This window comes from Ambystoma mexicanum, chromosome 11, assembly GCF_040938575.1.
Source record: "Ambystoma mexicanum isolate Mex_15411 chromosome 11, UKY_AmexF1_1, whole genome shotgun sequence".
Lineage (NCBI taxonomy): Eukaryota > Metazoa > Chordata > Amphibia > Caudata > Ambystomatidae > Ambystoma > Ambystoma mexicanum.
The window spans coordinates 770,690,178-770,711,095 of record NC_090934.1 but is presented as its reverse complement, the minus strand read 5'-3'; the positions used below and the strand labels follow the sequence as shown (position 1 = coordinate 770,711,095).

Here is a 20,918-nt window from a genome sequence, read left to right as displayed (position 1 = left end):
TCTCCCACCGGAAGGGTTCAAAAGCGGCGTCTCCGAAATATACAAAAAGATACAAGCGCATACCCCCTCAGCCAACGCAATGCGAACCAAGTGGGAAGAAGACCTTAACATTCAAATCAGTGAACAACAATGGACACATTACTGCAGATATACTAAAACCATCTCCATCAACACTAATTTCCGCCTAATTCAATACAAAATCAATACAAAATCCTAAATCAACTGCACATCACTCCAAGAAAAGTTGCCAAATTCGACCCCACTAAACAACCAGGGTGCCCTAAATGGGGGCAATTGTTGCGGAAAAGATAAGTGACATATTGAAGATCCACATACCGGCAGCCCGGCAAAAAATACTTATTCGGAGACATTGGAAAGGCTTCAACTAAGACACGCAGACTGTTTGCAGTGGCGGGAGCGGTAGCCAAGAGACAAATACTCCTGAAATGGAAGTCTACCTCATCCCCCACGCTCCAAACATGGCTTAGACAGTTGGCCCTCACACAAGAAAGCGAGGAGATGTATGTGCAAGGGGTACAACCCGACTCCAGACCCAAGGACATATGGGCCCCACTGAGAACATATTTACAAGCCCAGGCATCAAGCACAGACGAAGAGGACAACTAGAAAGACTTAATTAGTGATAAACTGCGCAATTCCCAATTAACAAAGCAGTTCAAATCAGTATTGTTTACCCAAATGTATGACTATATTATGTCTTTATGTCTGTTTATTGCCTAAATACAATACCGGAATTAAAGGTTTAAAAAAAAAAAGCCAACAGATCCTGGTCTCATTGGTCACTGGACACGCCTTTCTCACCTTCTCAAGTATCTTTACTTTTTCAGGGAAGTAGAGGAACCTCGGCAACCCAGTTCTCGGTCCCCCAACTTGACCACCTGCTCGGTGCGCTTGGTCTATCGTGGGCTCGTCTATCGCATCTGCGCTGAACAGGATTCTCAGTACCTCCATGATTGACCTCTTTATATCCCCCTTGGTTTCTCCCTCTCTTTCCGGAAACCCAAAGAAACGGATGTTGTTCCTTCGCTCCCTGTTTTCAAAGTCATCCATTTTTAATTTCACTTCAGTCTCTCTCCTTTCCAGTTCCGAGAGCCTCATGTGCCACCTGTGTTTCCAAAGTATCAATTGAGGTTTGATTGTTCTCCAGTCTTTGAACCCTCTCGTCGATGGAGTCTATTCTCTTGTGCATATTGTCTAGCCTGAGGCCCAATGCTGAGCGCATCACCCTAATTTCCTCCATCAGTGCCGCTATGTCCTTCTTGGTGGACACAGAGTACCCCTCCATTGTTCTGGGTGGGCATGGCCTGGGGGGGGCACCGGCTATGGGGGTTTGAAATTGGAACTTATCAAGGGAGTTTCTCCAGCTCATTTATCTCCAGGCTGCCTGTGCGCTCAGTAGCTGCTCAGTGGCTGGCCCAACCTGCTCTTTCCTGGTCCAATGTTCAGTTTAGTTGTTGCAGTTCTGCTCCTGACCCACTTCCACCCTACTACGTTCGGGTGGGTGGGCTAGGTCTAGGGAGGACTGGTCTGGACCTTTCTCTTTCTGTAGTCAGCCCCCCTCTGCTGTGTCCCAGAGGATCAGTGGTTCTCTCTCAGGGGTCCTTGTTGTGGCTATTTCACCCCCTTGTCTCTGGCAACTTGAGTGTTCTCCCCTCCTCGTCACCCGGCTCGCTCCGTGTCTCACATGTGCACTCCCCTGTCCTTCCGGCCTACAAGAGAAGCCTCCTATCCTTACTTAGCTGCCACTCCTCACGGGGTCCGGGTGGTGTCTTCTGGGGTCCGCTTCATTCACTTTTTGTCTCCTCTAGTGTTGTCCCAGTCTCCTTGTGGCAGCTTGTGCCCTTTTGTTTCGGTTCTGGCTGTGCTTTCTCAGGTTGGGTGTCTAGGTCCAGAGGGGTGCAGCCTTGTTTACTGCCCACATGGTTTCTGTGTCTATTGGGTGGGTAAGCTGAGACCCTGGGGGTAAGGGCCAGATGCTTTTCTCCCGTATGGTTGCTGGTTGTCCCCCAACGCCCTGTGGAGGCTCTATGTCCTGGAGCCATTTCATTTGATTGCGCCTAAGGCACGCGCCATTTGAAGTAGGGCATTGAGATAATTCCGTAACCTGGCAATCACTGTCAGTGGGGGAGCCCCCGGAGTGGGCTGACCCGCTGGGATGCGGTGCGCCCCTTCAATGAAAAAAGTTGGAGTTTCCTTGGCACCACCTAATCCACCAACCACTGTTCCAAGAAGGGCTCCACGCAGCCACCCTCCTCCTTCCCGGGGACTCCTAGTATGCAAAGGGAGCGGCCCTCGTGGTCCTCGGCTCGGTTTTCCAGCATTTTTAGCCGTTTTATGATTCAGAGTAATTGGCGCTCCATTGTCTTGATGACATCCTATGAGTCTGAGAGGCGCTTTTCAGCCTCACCCACTCTCGCGGACAGCTTTTCGGAGATCATGATGTATCAGGGAGACTTCTGAGGAGAGTGTCTATCTTACCCTACATGGACGTACTGTGATATGTGATATGTCATTTATAACTGGAGTCTGCAATTGCTCTCATCACATCACTAAGTGACAAGGAGTGGTCTTGAATGTCTAGAGGGGCAGCAGAGTCTATCACGGCCAGGGATCAGGGGGACGGTGTGGCAGAAACCGTGTACTGGTCCATCTTGTTCTGCGCTCCAGCCTTACAGAGTTTGTCCTTCACCATGGCCGCTGGCGGCGCCGTCAGGGTGCCAGTGACCTATCGAGCGCACCCGCAGTATAAGCAGCAACCTCCCCTTCCCCCCAAGACTATAGAGACGCTCCCAAGGAGTTCCCCCCTTCTCACCTGAGTCCATTCTTTACTGGTGTCCTTGGTCGATGCCTTCTTGCGGATGGACCGGGTCTTTAAGAAGGCTGCCCGAGTCTCTTCCGAATCCAGGAGGTAAGTAGAAGGGGGAGGACAAGGAAGGGATAGCGGGATTGGAAAAAAGGAGAAGAAGCGCGAGCTACAGAGCACACATCTGGTCGCTACTTCGCAATAGCATTGAGACGCGCAGAGCCGCGGAAGGCGTGGTCCATTAGTAGAAAAGGCTACGTCGAGCTCATGGAGCGAGAAGGGATTACGCTGGATGGCCATTTAATGAGTGCAAGCCCGTTGTGAGAGGGACCAAGAAGCCCAAAAGGGGCGCACTCTGTGATTCATGACAGACGCTGCAGAGGCGAAGGTCACAAGGTAGGCCCAGTGATGCAAGGCTGCTTATGGAGATGTAGGAATGCAGTCCTCCAAAACTGCTGCCCCAGCCCAAAAAGCTCCAGTTGCTCCTGTTTCAAAAGGTCCCAGCCATTCAGACCAGGGTGCTGAGTGGATACAGAGTCGGGGTGTGGGGGCAGGTGGCAGTGAACGGGCGGCACCACTGATGTGTTATGCAGCAGATGAGCCGGCCCAAGATAACACCTCCTCCAGGAATGGCACAATGTCAGAAAGGCTGCTCTGCCTCACACCCGCCAGCATTTTGGTTGCGTCTATGTGGGGCCGAAGTCAGACTTCCACAACAGGACCAGCAGTGTCCTCCCTCTGCTGAGGAGCATTGGGCCCAGAACTGGGCAACTGTAAGCCACCAGAGGCAGCAGACACCTGCGCTGTCGATACACCCCACTCGATCACCCCACGGTCACACCCACCAACAAGGGTCATCTCATGGGACCATCTGCAGACAGATAGCGGGCTCATCTCCGCCGACAGCCGTTCGGGCGAAACCAGCCACAGATTACAGTGGGAGAAATAACGAAATATGCTGCGGGTCCTCGTTTCTTCGCCGATGTGCAGGATTAACCTGATTTCCCACAATTTTCAGGATTTGAAGACAGGATAAATTAGGCCCCAACGAAGCAAAGAGGGCTCACGTCCATATCCTGCTGCTGTGCAACAGCGCCCCGCCAAGTCATAATCTTTAATGGTTTTGACAAACCTATTAAGATTCAGAGGGGAGATTTAGTCAGCTATTTAAGATATGAAGTCTCAAGGGAAGGTCCACAAACGAGAGGCAACCATCCGGGAGAAAACACCCCATGAGACTAAGACCCAAGAAAAGTTCTTCTGTCATTCAGAAGGGAAGGCTGAGCTGGATTCTAACTTGGAGCAAGAGCAGGCCATGGACAAGGCCTCATAGGAAAATGCCAACCTTCACAATTCCCTAACATCTATGGAAAGTTCGTTAGACCCGAGTGTAGAGTATGGAGAGGTGGGGAACTCTACCTCCCACTTTGAAAAGCCTGAAACACCCACAGCTCTCAGCACCAATGGCCTTGTGGTGACACATACTGGAGAAAGCTATGGTGCTCAGGTCCCTATCTCACCAAAGGTAAAATCCTTGGAGGGATCAGTGGGTGACTGATGTAAGGAGCCCGAGCCGGTTCAGAAGAACTATCTCTGGTCCGCGGATGACCCAAACACCTTGTAACATCACCCAAGTTCCAGAAGATGTGGTGGAAAAGTTTCAGTGACCCCTGAATAAAATATATTTTCCCAATTCCATCCCTGTAGAAAATCAGGGGGATCACAGTCTCCTCTCAATCACCAACTAGTAAGCCAATATGTAACTTTTCTGGAGAATTTGGTCATCATGCAAGACATTGCCCTTTTAAGAAGAGTGAGGGATCTGGACTACCGCCATGGCAGGAGGTAAAAAGGGGGGTGGAGTGGTGGTACCAAACTGGGAGAAAAATTCCGGCAATTCTCTTAGAAAGAAAAAAGATCCCAGAAAAAGGGCAACAACATCTATAGGGTACCTGCCTCTATTCAAGGGAAAAAGATCTGAGCGGACTTAAACAGCAGGAGAAAGGGTTGTGCTATCCATCCCCAATTTCTGCCCAAAGGCTGGAAAAAAAGGGTTCCATGTCATTTCATCGCGGGATGTTTTTTCGTGGGGTTTTTTACAGCGATTTTTTTTGTTGTTGAAAAAACCCATCTAATTGTTTTTTTCTTTTTCGGTGGGTCCGTCCCCCCACCCATTTTCAAAAAAATTTGACGAAAGGACGTTGTACCGAAAAAAGCATTCCAGAAGGAAGTGCAATGTGTACACAGCCATACGGGGCCTACATTTCGACCATATTCTGGGAAAAGAAGTAGAGAATCGTGGTGACCTTTGTAGCTAACTTACCAACCCAGTTAGTTTTAGGAAGGGACCTACCTCCATTTTCTAAATGTGTATCACAAATTGCCCAGACTGACATTAAAGTCAGACAGATGCTATGTAGAGACCTTTAAACACCTTTGGTCATCACACCCAGGGAAGGCCCCAAGTAAATATGCCCCTATAGACATCTGGGAAGAAGACTTTGCAGTGGACCAACCTGCATGGTACTGGACCCGAGATGGACGGGAGAACTTACAAAAATCGGAGACCCTGCCCATCAGTCTAGATGGAGAAGCTACCATCACAAGGGGAAGGGTATGTGACGAATCCTCAGCTGTCGTCCCTTCTCCCCTAGGGGGAGCCTTTTCCCATCAGGCCAGGGAGGTGATCCTACTATCCGATAGTCCCCCTGGTGCTGGTACTCAGCGGTTGGATCTCATGGGGAGTGAAGAACCCTGTGGGATTAGTGACAATATGGGGAGAACATGGTATCGCCACAGCCCACCTAACCCTAACCTGCCTTCCTCTAACCCCATAGCCCACTTAACCCTATCCTGCCTTGCTCTATAACCCCCTACAACACCATCCCTAGTGTTTCCAACTGTTTCCTTGAAACCAGGAAGGTAAGGAATACTGAGATGAGGAAGAATCCAACTGACTCAGTCAACAGGATCAGTACTGAGATAAAGGAGAGCCTGCATGACTCACTAGGAGTCCTGAATATCAGTATTGTGACGAGGAGGATGTGCAAAGGCATACAGATTTCCATCATGAACCAAATTGAATTGTCTAGTGGTTGACAATTTCGTATTGGCCAAGGCGGAGTAGAAATAGAAGAGGGGAAACCAGGAAGTATTGCCAAGACCTTCCTGGGGGAGCAAGGAGCAGGGAAACTGTTCTGATGAGTCGGGGCTGTGGACCTGTTTGCATACCAGAGAGAGTGGGAGCCTTTGCAAGCCAGCAAAGTACAGAGAGCTAGAAGAAGTAGGATAGTTCCTTACTGGTGGAACCAAGGTCAAGCCTTCCTTGGAGGAACCACAGGCTTGAGGAAAGCTGTGCCGTGCAAGAAGGGGCTGCAGACCAATTTGCCTACCAGAAAGACAGAGGACCGCTGCAAAGCCACTGCAGACCCTGTAACCTGCGATAGACACAGAGAATGGGAGAAGAGCCCCAAGGACAGCCGCAAGAGACCGGTGAGCAGCCAGAGAAGGGCTGGAGGACCGGAAAGGCTGTTGGGGATCCCGAGAGGCAGACAGATAAGAAAGTAAGGATCTGGGGCCCACGTGTGAAACCAAGTGACAGTACCCGATAGGTTAGTGCACCAGGTCTGATCCATTCCCAAAGAAAGCAAATAAGAGTCTGTTACCCACATGAGAAACTGAGTTATATCCAGCGGCATCTACCTCGTGGCGGTACCTGGAAGGCTGGTGCACCAGGGCTGCCAGATTCCTAGAGGGAAAAGCCCATACCTGTTTACTTGAAGTTGTGATATGAAGAGTAATACTTGAAGGACAGTGAATAAGGGTTTTGCCAGAACATTGGGAGAAAAGCCAAGAGTGGGGAAGTCATCTTGACACTGGGAAGTCTGAGAAAGAGCAAGACCTGGCAGGACAGTGAACCAAGGTTTTACCAGAACACTGGGAGAGACGTCGAGAGGAGAGTTCCTCTTAATATTGGGAAACTCAAGGAAGGGAAGCATACCCATTGGTGTTGCATTGAAAGCCTTGTGAAAGACCAAGAAAGGAGGGACATCCTCTTAACATTTTTGAACAATTAAGAAGCCGGGGAATCAGTCCCCCTGGTGCTTTTGAGTCCTGTCTGACATCAAGAGAAGGGAGACATTGGGCCTCATTACGAGTCTGGCGGTAGCCGTGCCCGAAAAACCGGCAGGCCGCCGCCGGACCTGAAATACCATTCCGCCTCCGTGATTGCTGGATTCACTGGGGCATAAGAACCCCGGTGACCCGGTAAATCCAGAGGCGGAATTCCATAAATCCCCATTCCCATGGAGTCCTATAGGGCTCCATGGGGATGGGGAAAATGGAAACACTGGTTCTGTCTATGACGCAGCCGGTGTTTCCAATTCTGCCTGCAGACGGGTGGCGTTACTCCCGCCAGGTCACACCTGGCGGGAGTGACGCCTCATGCCTGCAGAACTCAGAATCAGCCGATCTTGAAACAATGGTGCCAGCGGATTTACCGCCACCGTTGTTTCTGGACCGGCAGACTCGTAATGAGGCCCATTGTCTTGAACTGTGGTAAACAAAATGAATTGCACTTATTTGGAACTTTTTTTTACAGTGGAACTTTGCTTTGCACCATTTGAGAACGTTGATTTGCACTTTTTGTTGAAAAGACTCATATACTGGGGAAGGGAACCAAAACCTCAGGAAAGAATCCCTTAAAGCACAGGAACTGTGATTCGTCATCCAGGAGAAGCGAGCCATTGTCGTGGAGCAAGAATATTGGAATATTAGTTTGGTTATAAGAGTATGGGTCGGAAATAGGATTTGACAATGGACGTTTTATTTCTTGGACATTTTGACAGTTACCTTAGTTTTGTTTGAGGAAGGGGAACCCCTCTTAGTTTTTGGGAGATATGTTTTTCACTTTATTTTCATTAAATACAGGTTTATGCCAACAAACATGACCTTCCTGTGTCATTTTTGAGCCTATAGGTATCCGCCGGATCTGGGTTTTAGATTTAAGGTGGATTACGATTTGCTGAGGTCTGACTGGAAAATGTAAAGTGCTGGCTATCCTGGGTTCACAGGCCTCATGTACGACACACAGACGCGGTAACACAAATTGGGCTGAAAGAAAACAGAAAAGAGCAACATAGGAGCTCTATGCGTCTTGTCCTGACATCAGGGTAGGTCAGAGGACGTCCCAGAGGGATGGCTTATGGCCTTTTGTTTTATCTTAAGAAAAAGTAACGCTTTGGCCACAAAAAGCACAGATCCCTACTGGAAGCATGGATGTCATGCTTTGGAAACACTGTCTGTCTTCAGGTTTAAAAGGGTTGTTTAGGGCGAGTTAGCAACCGGGGTCACAGACAAAGAGTATGCTGCCAAATGCTAACAAAAGGGCATTATTGGAGCCTCCTGGGGCCTGTTCTGACCGTAGGCTGGTTGAGGACATACCTCCGTTGTCTAAACTATTTTCTTTTTTTGCAAACCAATTGTATGTTTTGGCTGTCGGAACAGCGATTCCAGACCAGATTTGTTGAGGGCCCACTGTGCAAAAGAATATCTGACTTGGGGTATAAGATATTGTTTAAGTTAGAGAGTTAGGGAGTGAGGGAAATATCAATCATTGTGGAAAGTACAAAAACATTATTTCCCAAAGTTTTTCTCAACGTTCCAACTACTGACCTTTCACAGATCTGTGACTCCATATTCATTGATTCAGTTCCAGATACCACACACCGCTGCCATTTTCATGGTCTCCACACGCTCCATGCGAGTAAAGTACGTATGAACTACATATTTTCAGTGGCATGGTAATGTTTGGTAATGTTTATTTATAAAGCATCTATGCACAAGGCAAGTGTTTCAAAGCGCTCAGGGAGAGTGGGAACATGGGGGAAAAAACAACAGTCATTCACAGCCCTTGAAATTCTGAAACAATATGGTAATATATGGTGTAACAATGTGCCAAAAGGCTGACCCATGTAAAATGGCCCATAGCAATGGGCTCACGGATGCACAATGGGGGGAAAGGTAGCCATAGGTCTTGGGCTGAGACATGCCCAGTGGCTAACTTTGGGTGACTTGGCAGGGATTGGGGCGCAGCCAAAGGCCATGCCCATGGTCTACTGCCCAGGGCTGCAGGCTATGGCCAGTGACCCTGGACCTGATATGGGGGTAAGTGGCCAATGGGCCGCTAATTCATTGGCTTGTAGGGAATGATAAAATGCCAAGCCCCACGCATATTGGCTAGTGGCCAGAGGACTGGCAATGGGTGAAATGCCATTCTGGGCAGCATGCTGGGGCCAGGCCTCCTGCAGTGTGTACTGTTTAAATGATATGCCATATCATTAGAAATCATTGCAATTCAATGAAAAAACATTTCTTAAGAGGACATTATGGTTATGTTGGCCTAATAAAAACATATGAAATTCAGTGAAAGATGTATCCTAAAAGGGATGTTATGGTGGCAGCCCCAGAAAACAAAACCTAAAAATGTGATCACGTACAGTTGCTAAAGAAAACACACCTACACCACCACCAACATGAAACAATAACTCAGCCACTACCATGCATGCTTATAATCCCTCATATCCAACACAAATTAAATGTTAGGTTACTACGTTTTTACATTGTGCCAAATTACCATCATCGTACTTGTAGCAGGGAAAGGCAATTTAATAGGTAAAACAGAGTGGTGTTTGTGAAATTTTGAGTTTGTGTTGCTCCAAAAAGCCTTGAATGCGAAAGACATGTGGAAAGTCAAGATACATAATTAAACTGTGACCCTAGTTTAAAAGGCATTAAAGAAAAAAAAGTTCATGGTTTGTTTACATTTCCTGTAAGGGCTAAGGAAAAGGAACAAATTAAAAAAGGAAATAAAAAAGCCTATTTCCCAAAGGATTAATCATAGGGCGAGACATCATGAGCAGTGCATGATGGTGGCAGAGTAATGGCTGTTTTACAATGGCTGTGGCACGTTATGGTTGCTTTAGAAAATGGGCCCATTTTTGAGGTTTTGTTTTTTTGTGAAAAAAGGAAGTCTCTTTAAGAAGCCTTTATATGTGTGTGGATTTTTGGGAATGTCATCATAAAAGTTGCTTATTTTTAGAAGCAAGATCATTTATTGCATTTCAACTATATTCTCTAGTTATGCTTAGTATGTGAGAGTCTGTGAGACAATGGGCCTCATTACTAGTGCGGCGGTAAGGGGTTAACGACGCCGATAAGGATGCTGGTGGCGTTAACCCTTACCGCCGCATTACGAGGTCCCTTAGCAGGTCCCCCTAAGGCTGGCTGGTAAAACCAGCCGTCCTTAGCGGGAGCCGCTAAGGGACCAGGGAGCTAATAACGGGCACGCTATTTGCAGGCCCGTTATTAGCTCCCTCCCTATTCCCATTGAGCCCTATGGGGGCTCGAATGGGAATGGGTATTTTGAATGGGGACTTACTGGGTCTTCCAAGGTTGGAATGACCCGGTAAGTCCCCATTCAAAGAACCCGGACACGACTTTGGAGGCAGCCATGGTGTTATTAGCACCATGGCTACCTCCATACTCGTAATGACCCCCAATGTCTGCAACTCTGCGCGGGCATGCATCATGGGAAGAGGCCGACACAGCTTAAGAGAATACGTACGTTTAAATTGTGCTAGTGAGATTGGTAGTGATGTAAAACGGATCTTTATGCTTTTTTAAATTGCTGATTAGTAAGAGTGACTTTGCCCAAAAGGCCATTTTCCCAATCTACAGCAACAGTCCGATGTAATTGTACATTGTAACGGTACATGTCTTTGTAATGTGTGTGTTTGTATGAGACCTGCTGCGCATGCTAGTTAACAATGCCAGCGGCACTTCACAAAAAAACATCATTTTGTAATTCTTTGCACACTTACTTTATCAAAGTTCTGCATTTGATCCCTATTGGTAAACCAGGACTCCTTGTCTTGGCTGGGCTGAATGACGAATACCTCATAGTCTGCAAACATTTGTGTAAAACGATTTGCAAAGACTTCTCGGATCTGGATGTTCAATTGATATACCTTGAGTTCCTCTTCGTCACATTGAATCTTGAGATCTTTGTTACTGGTCAGATCCTCTCGTATGTCTAACTGCAAGAACAAAGCACAACAAATCAATGTTGAATAAAGTTTGAGAAATGTTACATTTGTTTAGATGAAGAACAGTTTAATTACAGAGTATATAGACATAAGTGCATGTAGAGTTTTCCAGGTGAAAAATAGGTGACAACCTAAACAATAAAGGAAAAAAGAAGCAACGGGTGACAAGAGAATAAAGATAATCATGATCAAAAGCACCCAAAATATATCTCCCCTTCTAGAACTTCTCCGACTTTGGAGCTCCCTCCTTCCTCCGTTCCCCCTAACCATTCCAGCTCCCTCTGGTATTGCACCCTACTTGTAGTCTGATGGGTGTGTCTCCTGTGTACAGTGCTGCATTGCTTCCCAACTTGGTTTGATCTTTATAAATCCCATACACACATACATTTCATAACCATGTCTGAAAAGAAAAAGTACGTTATTTTAGAATAATTTCAATGTGATTGATACTTTGTTTTCCCTGCAGATTCTTTGATTTTCTTTTTTAAATAAACCATCAGCAAGACTGGGACCATGGAAAATGTTTTAGGTCTTTCGTGGTGCCCCTTATGTTGTGGCTCAACAGCAGCAAAATAGCATTTCATAACCAATAAATTACATTACCCGCTCAAGCCAAACAGTTCCTTGGATACTACTCATGACAGCTGGACTAGGAACCCTATGAATAAAATAGAGTTGAACAGGGGGGTAGAGGGTACATATAAGCAGTGGCATGTTGGTTCACAGAATTCATTTTGTGGGTGTTTGTGGAATACAGCAGTGTTCACAGTAGTGGGTAGCGATGCCCAAAGGGTGGTAAACTACAGGCTTGGCATGATAAATACAGCCGTAGCACGGATGTCTACATCTTTCCCAGATACTGAACAGCATTTGATAACAATACCATTGTCCCAAGGCCTATTTATGGTCACATTACTTGGCTTTAATCAAAAGTACAAATTAAAACAATGCACAACAGCCTTAGCAATTCACTTGACCAAAGTGTGTTGGGTTCTGTGGGAGTCAGATCTCCAGACTGCGTTTCCTGGACTACCTCCAAAAGGGTTCCATGTGTTAATATCCCCGCAAAAATATCTCGATACAAAAATATTGCTATATTTCTGTGGCGATATTGACCCATGAACCCTGCAGGGGACACCCCCGCAACCCCTGCATTATTTTAAAATGTGTGGGGAGACACCCCCGGAACCCCCCCAACTCTCACAAAATATCCCCCCAAAAAATATCGCCTATGGCGAGACAAACAGCCATATGTACGGCGATATTTTTGGTGGGGATATTTTGTAGGGATACCTCAAAAAGAGACCATCAAGGAAATGCCTCCCAAAGAAGACTGCACTGCAATGGTGGTTGGGTGTGCAGCCGTCCAAAAGAGAAAAATGCTGCTGCAGGTAAGTCATTTGCTGGGGTCGGGGAAGGGAGAGGCAGTCGAGAGGTGGAGGAGTGGGTTTAACAAGGGGGTTTCGTGCAGAATGGGATGATGACGAGGAGACAAGGAGTACAAGATACAGTGATGTTCGGGAGGTAAAACCCACTGATGGAGGCAATATCCTGAACTTTGGAGCACTGCCAGGCAGTCTAAAAAAGGTGGTCTTTTATGGGAGTGGTCTCCACTAGGTGGGTTAATAGAATTATTCTGGGCAATAAGATGGCCAGGGATCAAAAGACAATGGGCCTCATTACGAGGTCGGCGGTAAGGGGTTAACGGCGCCGGTAAGGATGCCGGTGCCGTTAACCCCTTACCGCCGCATTACGAGGTCCCTTAGCAGGTCCCCCTAAGGCCGGCTGGTAAAACCAGCCGTCCTTAGTGGGAGCCGCTAAAGGACCAGGGAGCTAATAACGGGCCCTATGGGGGCTCGAATGGGAATGGGGATGGGTATTTTGAATGGGGACTTACCGGGTCCTCCAAGGTTGGAATGACCCGGTAAGTCCCCATTCAAGGAACCCGGACGCGACTTTGGAGGCAGCCATGGCGCTAATAGCACCATGGCTACCTCCAAACTCGTAATGACCCCCAATATGAAACAGAGGTGGAATTTGAGTCAGCTGTTTTTTAATCAAAAATTAAGGAATTGGTGTTGACTAAGTACCATATGCGGGAGTGGAAACAGAAGTACACACAGTTTGGCAGTTGACAACTTTAGGGCCATGGTGCTCAGTCCATCCCTCTCTCCCTGGGATCCAACTTACAGGCGGTTTACACAGATCATCACAGTCTAGGGATTTAGAGTGCCAACCACTTGGTTCTTGGGCTTTCTTAGATGCCTGTGGGTCATCCATCTCTTGTATTGGTCCTCCTGGACTCTGCTCCAAGGTGCCCCACCTGGAATTTGTAGACTGGTTGACAGGAATCAGACATAAGAACAAACAAAGGACAATCCCAAGGATACTCAGCTTTTACCCACCTACTCTGTTGCATGTGTTCCTTTTTAGCCTACATTTGTCTTATTACCTCCATTAGGGCATGGCCTGATTGCGGCCCTTGCCCACTAGCTACTAAGGAATCCCCTCCTGGCCCAAGTCATAAAGGGTACTAGACTGCTAGTTTTCCTACTGAGAGTCACTCCCTCTGTCATCCTTGGAGCTTCTGTTCTTTTCTCTTCAATGGTTTACTCCCTACCTCCTCTCTCTACCCCTGTCCCTACCATTACATTTTGCCCTCTCTTCTTTCTATTTCTATTTCTATCTGGTTGTTCTCCACCTTCCCTGTTATTCTCCGGTGATGTTCCTCCTCCTCGCCGCCCTCTCAATCTCTCTCGAACCGTGGTCCTTTCCTCATCCGCTCCTCTGATTCTTCAATCTTCTGCTCCTACCCCTTTCTGAACTTTCCTACTAAGACTGCTCTACTTGCCTCCCTCCATAATCACAATCCGTCTCCAAACTCTCGAATGCTTGTTCTGCCTATCTTCCTTTGTATAATCTATCAGGGCCGATAACAGACCCTGGAACGGTGGGCTGTTTTAACAGCTGTGTGTGGGCTGGGAGTGAGGGCTATTATCGGTCTGGGACCATACTGACTACCAGTAATGCATGTGTGTTTATTGGTGGGCAGGACCACCCTATCATTCTCTTCATTTTCTTTTTTCTTTTTAAACTCTTTTTATTAATTTCCAATACATACAATTCAAGCAATTCAACCAGTATACCCCTCACCCCCACACAACAGACCCCCGGCCTCCCTCCCACTGGAAGATCTCTATCCTCATTACCCATTCTGAGGTTTCTCATGCTGTGAAGATGTCCAAGTTTCTAATTTTGTGTGTGCACCATTGCTTCATATAGTCTGATTGGAGGAAATCCAAAACCGCTCCCCGGTCTTTCTTAAGGACTTCCTAGTGCCTTGAAGATTATGGGTTAGTTTTTCCATTGTCATAATTGTCCACACCTTTGGCAGCCACCCAAACACCAGGGGAGGGTCCCTTTGTTTCCAATTTTGTGCGATTGTAAGCCATGCCGCTATGAGTAGGCCCATGAAACTTCTGCATTATGTTTTTGACCATTTCTTTGCAGTCGGATCCTTTAACCCACATAGCCATACCCTCTCTCCCAACTTGGCAACATTAGGGAACATCCTCTGCATCTGATCCTTCACTTCTGCACAAAATCTTTGAATCCCTTGGCAGTCCCACCAAATTTGCCTCCAGGTGCCCTCCCTTGAACAACCTCTCTAACACAGTTTGGACGTATGAGGATACATTGAGTTCAGTCTCTCTGGGGTATAGTGCCATTGGGACATCACCTTTACCCACATTTCCCTCATTTGGACTGCGTGTGTCAGTTTGGGAATGTTTCTTCAAAGTTCCTCCCACTGTGGCTTAAAGATGGGTTCTCCCAGAGTACTTTGCCACTTTCACATGTAGCTCCACTTGATGTCCTCTTTCTGGACATTGATAAATTTATATAGCGTCGAGACCAGCTTTGAGGCCCCTGAGTTAGTCACTGTGAACCTTTCAAATAGAGTGAGAACCCTTGTGGCCGCTTGTCTGATGATCGGTGTTGGTAGCCAATGCCTAATCTGTTTGTACTTGTATCTGTCCAACTCTATAAGGTCCAATTGAGTTCTACATGCCTCAAACGATGTCGCATCCTGGCCTTGCATCATTTGGCCCCTTTTTTGTACACTCTGCCTTCTCCCATTTATCATATGCCCCCTTTTCCATTCCTGGCGGGAATTCTGGGTTTCCGAACATGGGAGTGAACGGGGCATATTCTTCTGTCAGAATGCCCTTCCTCATAGGTACATCCCATGTCTCTAGTGGAGCCCTCAGGACGTCGTTGATTCAGAGGTTTGGATGCCGGTGCAGTTTCCCCTTCCACAACATCTCTACCAGTGGGGATCTCGCCACCGCACTGTCCTACAGAGCCCATACTCTTTGCTGGCCATCTGCCCTCCATTCCTTTAGGACCCAGAGTTGCGCTGCTTGGTAGTACTTGTAAAAGTGTGGGAGTGCCAAAACCCCTCCGAGATCGAAGCCGTTACGACCATTCTTGCCACCCTTGGGGGTTTCCTATTCCATATGAAAGAAGTGATCACTTTTGTCAAAGCTCTGAAGGAGGACTTGGGGACGGGATGGCCTGAAAATAATAGATCAGTCTCGGGAGGACGTTCATCTTTATCGATGCTCTATGCCCCCAACCTAGAAATCGTAAGGCGGTTCTGTCGCTATATATCCTTTTTAATTTTTCCCAATAGATCCGGAAAGATTTCCCCAATTGGAGGTCCACTCTAGGCATGAGGGATATGCCTAAATATTTTATCCCCTTATCCGCAGTCTTTAATTTCAGGGCTGTGCTATACTATTTATCTCCCCTCTATCCCCTTCCAGAATAAGTGTTTCTGATTTTTGTCTGTTGATTTTCAAACCCGAGATTGCCCCGAATTTATTAAGTTCTTGTATTACTGTTGGGAGAGTGTGCACTGGATCCGTCAGGGTAACCAGCATATCATTTGCATTCGCTATGACCGTATGTTGTCTGCCAGCCATTGCAATCCCAGTGATGGCCGCGGATTCTCTGATTTGGATTAGCAGTGGTTCTAAGAAGATTGCATACAATAAGGGGGACAGTGGACATCTTTGTTGTGTGCCTCTTGTGATCGCTATGCTACCCGTGACCTCCCCGTTTATAGCTATTCTGATGGAACGAGTATTATAATTAGTCCTAATCATCTTTATATATTGATCCCCAAACCTCATACTCTTTAGTGTATTAAATACCATTTCACCTGATCAAATGCCTTCTCGGCATCTAGTGCTTGTAAAATTGCCGGGGTATGCGTAATACCAATCTTCTTTACAAGATGTATTATGCGTCTCGTACTATCGTGGGTTTGCCGGCCAGGGATAAAGCCTGACTGGTCCATATTTATCAATTTAGGGAGAAGTGGTGAGAGTCTAGAGGTTACATTTTTGTATATAGTTTTGAGTCCAGATTTGTGAGGGCAATTGGACGGTAGGATCCTGGCTGCAGGGGATCTTTCCCCGCTTTGTGAAAGACTAGGACCTTAGCTTCATGCATTGATGGTGTCACATTCCCCATCTCTCTGAAAGAGTTAAATAGTATTGTCAAAAATGGAGTTAGAGAGTTTGCATATGTCTTATAAAACGTGGCCGTAAACCCATCTGGCCCCGGTGCTTTATTTATTGAGAGTCCTGCAATTGCATTCTTCACATCCTCCTCCCTGATTTCCCCCTCCAAGGATATTCTATCTTCCTCCGATATTCGTGGTATTGTGAGGGCTTTTAAATATGTCTCCTGTTCTGTACTGCTTGCATTGTCCGTTGTATACAGGGACTGATAGTATTGCCTAAATGTTTCCCCTATATCCATTGTGCGTGGTAAAGTCTCCCCCTGTGAATTCGGTATATTCTAAATCGTGAGCGGTACTTGTTTAGCCCGTAGGTTTCTTGCTAGATATTTATCAGCCTTATTGGCCTTCACATAGCACCAGTGTCTGAAATGTAATAGACTTCTCTCCGCTTTTTTGGTGCGGCGAACATCTAATTTTCCCTGCACATGCCTCAATGCCTTCTTCAGACTTGATTTAGGGTTTTGCACGAGTTCCCCAAAGTACCCTCTGCTTATCTCTCGATGCCTTAATGGCTATCATGTGTCCCCGCGTGACAGCCTTGAAGGCCCCCCACACCGTTCCCAGAGCGACTTCCCCTGTGTCATTGTGGGCAAAGTACTCTTCCACCTTTTCCCTGATGGTGTTTGCCACTACCGGATCTTGGAGTATTCCTTGAGGAAGCCGCCAATACCATATCCTGCTATTCCTTCCTGGGATTCTAACTTCCAACACCAAATGGCCGTGATCTGATAATGAGATTGGCCCTAAGTCCATCCCTTGGACTTTTCCCATAAGCCCCACTGAGACCCAGAAATAGTCTATCTTTGACATTGTGCTATAAACATGAGAGAAATGTGTATATCCCCTTTGCTGCCCTTTAAGTTCCTGCCAAACATCACACAGCGCCAGTTGTTCCATTCTTTGGCAGAGATTTGTTGAAGGTGCCCCATGCCCCTGATGACCAGTTGTGCTCCTGTCTAGTGACGGCTGCCATGCCAAGTTCAGGTCCCCTCCCAGGATTATTTCCCCTTTTGCCAATTCCTCCAATTTCCCCATTGTCTCCCGCAAAAAGCTCTCCTGTCCTGAGTTGGGAGCATATATAGAGGCCATTGTGAATTTATTCTCATCTACTGATGCATTTGCGTATACATATCGGCCCGTTTTATCGACCGAGGTGTTTAGAAGCTGTATGTCCCGGCTGACCTGGAACGCTATCAGCACTCCTACTTTCTTATCTGGTGTATTGGAATGCACTTTTTGCTTCATTTTCTTTTTTTTATTGTGTTTAGTTTGTAAACACACTTTTACATCCTTAAAGTCCACCATGTGATTCCATGCGCCATAGTTAAAAAACAATAGATGCTCACTATTTTGAAAACAGATGCTGCTTGTCTCCCTGGCCCCTTCTGCTCTGCCAGGGTCTGCAGGTACCCAATTCTTACTGTGTCATCATTCCCTACTTCCACTGCTTCACTGTAAGCTCCAACAGCTAAATTACTGGTACCCCTATTTTCTGAAAACCCTTCATATGTCTGAGTTCCCTTTAGAGCTTTGGGGATGGTTTGACACACAAGGGGGTGGGATGGGGACTTTGGCGAATCCCCCATATACTTCCTAGAGGGTCAGTGTCATGGGTGAGCAACGGTCACCAGCCACAAAGGTCTCCAACTCCTCAGGGGAATGCTATTATGTGGTTTGGCAGTACTATTGAGGAGGAGGTTTGAGGCATGTGTGTTGGAAAGTGGATGATGCGACAGAGTCATGCCTGACAGTAGAGGCCAATAATTTCACCATATCCTTAAGAATTCACTAATCATATGGTTAGTGATCCCCGTGAATCTTGAGTGAACAAAGGACAGAATTGTGATTCTCAGATTAAAAAGGCCGGTATATCTTGTTGTCAACCCATCAAAGATACCTTTTAAAAAACAGACCAAATGTTTTAATAGAATATTGGCCACCACACGTACAGAGTATTTATTTAAAAATGCTAACAATCACCTTATCATCCTAATGTTTGACAGAGAAGACAGTCGAAGAAGTGCTGGTTTTGATCTTAAAGAGTGATGGGTTTAGGGGGGAAGGCACGGGCGGCTTGGTAAAATTCATGAGTCATTCCTCCTCCAGTTCCTTAACAATGCTTAAGTTCACTGTTTCTCCTGGTTGATTGATAAATGCAGCCCATGACCCTTTCCTCTGTTACTGGAGAGTCACAAATAACACATCTGGCTGCAAAGTTCATTGAAAATACACTGTGGCCAGAAGCGCAGGGGACAGCACCCAACAGTCCTTGTTCTTCATTCCAAGGACCCTCCTACTCAATTCCTGTGGCCTCGCACACTCTTGAATCTCTGGTCCATCATCAAGTTTGCAGGCAGGCTGCTTCTTGTTCCACTCAATGTGTTGGTGTACTACAATGGATCAATAAGCAATGCCTCCTCCAAGACAAGAGGTGCAGCATTGGGATGGGCAGCTGAGGTGTTGGTGCTAAACAAAACAAACATGGATCATATTAATGTTATGGGCTCGGTACCACATTTGGTACATCATGCAGAGTAAGTGAAGAGACTGAAGTCAAATGTTTTTTGGATAGTGATTGTGGGAATCTGTCATGGCCATTAACCAAGGGCCATCACTTTCATCCTCCAAAGGGTCCAAATGGACCCTGTCCTGTCCTGGCCTTTGGCGCCAGGCTCATAAGAAAGTGTGCTCTGCACACTGTGTCCAAAGCACGTGCATCCAGGCCGGGCGTGGTCATTGGAAGGCACGTGCTGAAGTCTATGGGAGTAGTGAGGTGGGGCCACAAGGTGGAACTAAAGGGCAGTGGGTGGGGCCAGGCTATTTAAACCAGCCCCACCTGCATGTAGAGGCTTCGGGTTAGTCTGCTGTGTGCAGCGTAACGCTTACGCAACGTTTTCTAGCTCAGCACGTATCTCATCAGGCCCTGGACATCATCTTCAGCGCGCACCTACCTGAATCCAACTTTGCATCTTCAGCGCGCATCTTACCTGAATCAGCCATACCATCGCTCACAGCGCAGCTTCTTCAACTCTACCTCTGCGACGCGCATCTTACCTGAATCAGCCACACCATTGCTCGTAGCGCAGCTATCTTCAACTAAGCATCTATAGTGCGCATCTTACCGGTCTCTGCAAATCCATCGCCTGCAGCTCATCTCATCCTCACCTGTTTGAACGCATCTACGCGGGAATCTTCTTCCCATACAGCATCCTCACGGATCTTCCATCTATAAGCTGCTGACAGGTTCTCGGATCGGTGCTCTCCATCATCCGACGCCAGGCTGTCCCTGCAAGAAAAAAGGAACGCACAAGGTTAGAAACTGCATAAACATTTAACGATTGGCCGCGCAATACCCAAGCCTTGCGTACCACCTTGAAACCCTACTTAACTTCTAGTGGGTCGCTCCATTTTCCTTCTGGCACCGCGTGGACTCGCTTTCAACACCGCGACGCAGCATGGCCATCTTCACACCTATTGGGAAAAGGAAAAGACATAAGAATTACGGACAAGAATCACTGGGAAAGACATTGCAAAAGCATACGGACAATAATTATTGTCACAAACACTTACCTCCAAAGTGGATTGGTCGCAGCCGGTCTGGGCCATTACGTATAAGGACCATTGAAGCAACTAGGTCTATCTACAGGACCCCTGCTGAAGAGAAGCAGGACAGAGAGCTCATCTTTACAAAACAGGGGAGAGTTTATGGGAAAACTCATGCTCCTCTGATTCTGGCAAGAGGGGTTCGAGAGGGGAATCGCAATTCAGTAGCAGCATTTTCACTGCCTTTTACCTTCTCCCAAGGGCATTGCCAGCGACCAGAGCAGTCCACAATACAGCAGCTGGGGGTAAACCCGGATCCAGGGGAGCCAAGGCCAGGGAGGGCTCCAACCGTGCCCCAACATCCCCACAGAGATCAGATGAGTGTAACAGAATCCCATTTGTCAGTTAATGGCTATTTACACTGCTTTGGAGATGGATACATGTTTGAGGGAGCAGTGTTTCTACAAAATTGCACACAGCTTGTTGTTAGAGAGCACTCTCAAAAAATGAGGGTGACTCGACTTGAAAAGTACTGTGCAGTTCTTGGTAGTGTCACAACGGACAGTGAGATCTGTGAAGGCATCTTGGAGTAAGACACAGATAACAGATTCAAAGTTCAAAATAAACACTTTTATTAACTTAAATGTCAAGATGGAAAAACGCCTACCTTGTCCTATACTATGGTGGGATTTCCCTACCAAACCAAAACTAAGAAAAGTCAAAGTCCACAAGTTCAACTTAGAATCTGTCTCTGTCCAAAACCTATGCTTGCCCCAACAACGAATCCTATACAATGTGTAGGGATGTTAGCAACCAACAAAATAGTTTTCAGCATAAAGTTCGGGGCATGGTCCAG

The 20,918-nt window shown here is 46.9% G+C and overlaps 1 protein-coding gene across 5 annotated transcripts in view; it reads right to left on the bottom strand.

Moving 5' to 3' along the window:
• Positions 1-20,918, bottom strand: part of DENND5A (DENN domain containing 5A) — a 2,487,481-nt gene that overhangs the window by 1,746,745 nt on the left and 719,818 nt on the right. For all 5 annotated transcript variants that reach the window (XM_069623676.1, XM_069623672.1, XM_069623674.1 and 2 more), the window contains one exon: positions 10,705-10,920. In XM_069623676.1, coding sequence (XP_069479777.1) covers positions 10,705-10,920 — 216 coding nt within the window. The remainder of the gene's footprint in view (positions 1-10,704; positions 10,921-20,918) is intronic.